The 859-nt window shown below is 47.4% G+C and overlaps 1 protein-coding gene across 2 annotated transcripts in view; it reads left to right on the plus strand.

Annotated features, from left to right (window-relative positions):
* LOC119581613 (cyclin-dependent kinase 4-like) overlaps window positions 1-859 on the plus strand; it is a 5,378-nt gene that overhangs the window by 421 nt on the left and 4,098 nt on the right. The window contains exons 1-2 of one of the 2 annotated variants that reach the window (XM_037929729.1): window positions 31-94; window positions 706-844. In XM_037929729.1, the coding sequence (XP_037785657.1) occupies window positions 60-94; window positions 706-844 (174 nt within the window). In that variant the 5' untranslated portion in view covers window positions 31-59. Of the gene's footprint in view, window positions 1-30; window positions 95-705; window positions 845-859 lie in introns of those variants that run through there. The other variant, XM_037929728.1, reaches the window with a different exon arrangement.

Consider the following 859-nt stretch of genomic DNA (forward strand, 5'->3'; position numbering starts at 1 on the left):
GCGGGGGCCTCCATGATGGCGAGGGCCGAGTGTCAGCAAGACGACCTTGTTCGCCGGGGATGAGTGCCGACCGCGTCCTCGGTGTGCCTGGGAGGTGACGTAATGCTCGCAATGGCGTCGCGGGCGTCTTCCGTTACTGATCTCGCTCCGGGGGATTGGGCGCGAGTCCTTTTGGAGCGCTGGTCACGTCATCCTTATCATTAGCCTTTGATTCTGATTGTTGCCTCTGGTGTTACTGGCGCGGCTGTCGCTGCTGCTGCGTTCACGGGCCTCTTGCTGTTGTTCTTGTCACTGGTATTGTTGTTTACAAATATTAAATTCAGTTTTTCCTCCGTTTTAATTATCTCTTGTATCTTTGCTTTTTTTCTATTGTTGTCCACCAGTGGAATAACAACGCCGTGTTTTGAAGACGCAAATAAACATCTTCATGACCCTCACTTTAAGCAGTCATGATTTCAGCATTGCGTCTCTGTGATGGAAGAGCAGAAATTGGAATAACAAACAACCCCAAATATTATCTCTTATCATAACACTTTTGTCCATTGTTTTGTTTTAGGTTTCTTGTTATGATTGTTGTTATAGCCACTATAACTACCGTGAGTGATGTCACAACTGACAAGTAATGCTATTCTGATAGACTTCTTATGTTTTATAGGCAATAAATGATGTCATTCTTTGTTTATTAACTCACTCATTATTCCCCAGATTGCTGGACATCTGCCGCGGCGGACTGGAGCGAGAGAACCGCCTCAACCTGTGCCTGGTGTTCGAATACGTGAAGCAGGACCTGGATCAGTACCTCAAGCGCTGCCCCTCACCCGGCCTCGAGCCTGCTAGAATTAAGGTAATGAGAAGCGGC

This window comes from Penaeus monodon, chromosome 15 (genome assembly GCF_015228065.2).
Source record: "Penaeus monodon isolate SGIC_2016 chromosome 15, NSTDA_Pmon_1, whole genome shotgun sequence".
Taxonomy (NCBI): Eukaryota; Metazoa; Arthropoda; class Malacostraca; order Decapoda; family Penaeidae; genus Penaeus; species Penaeus monodon.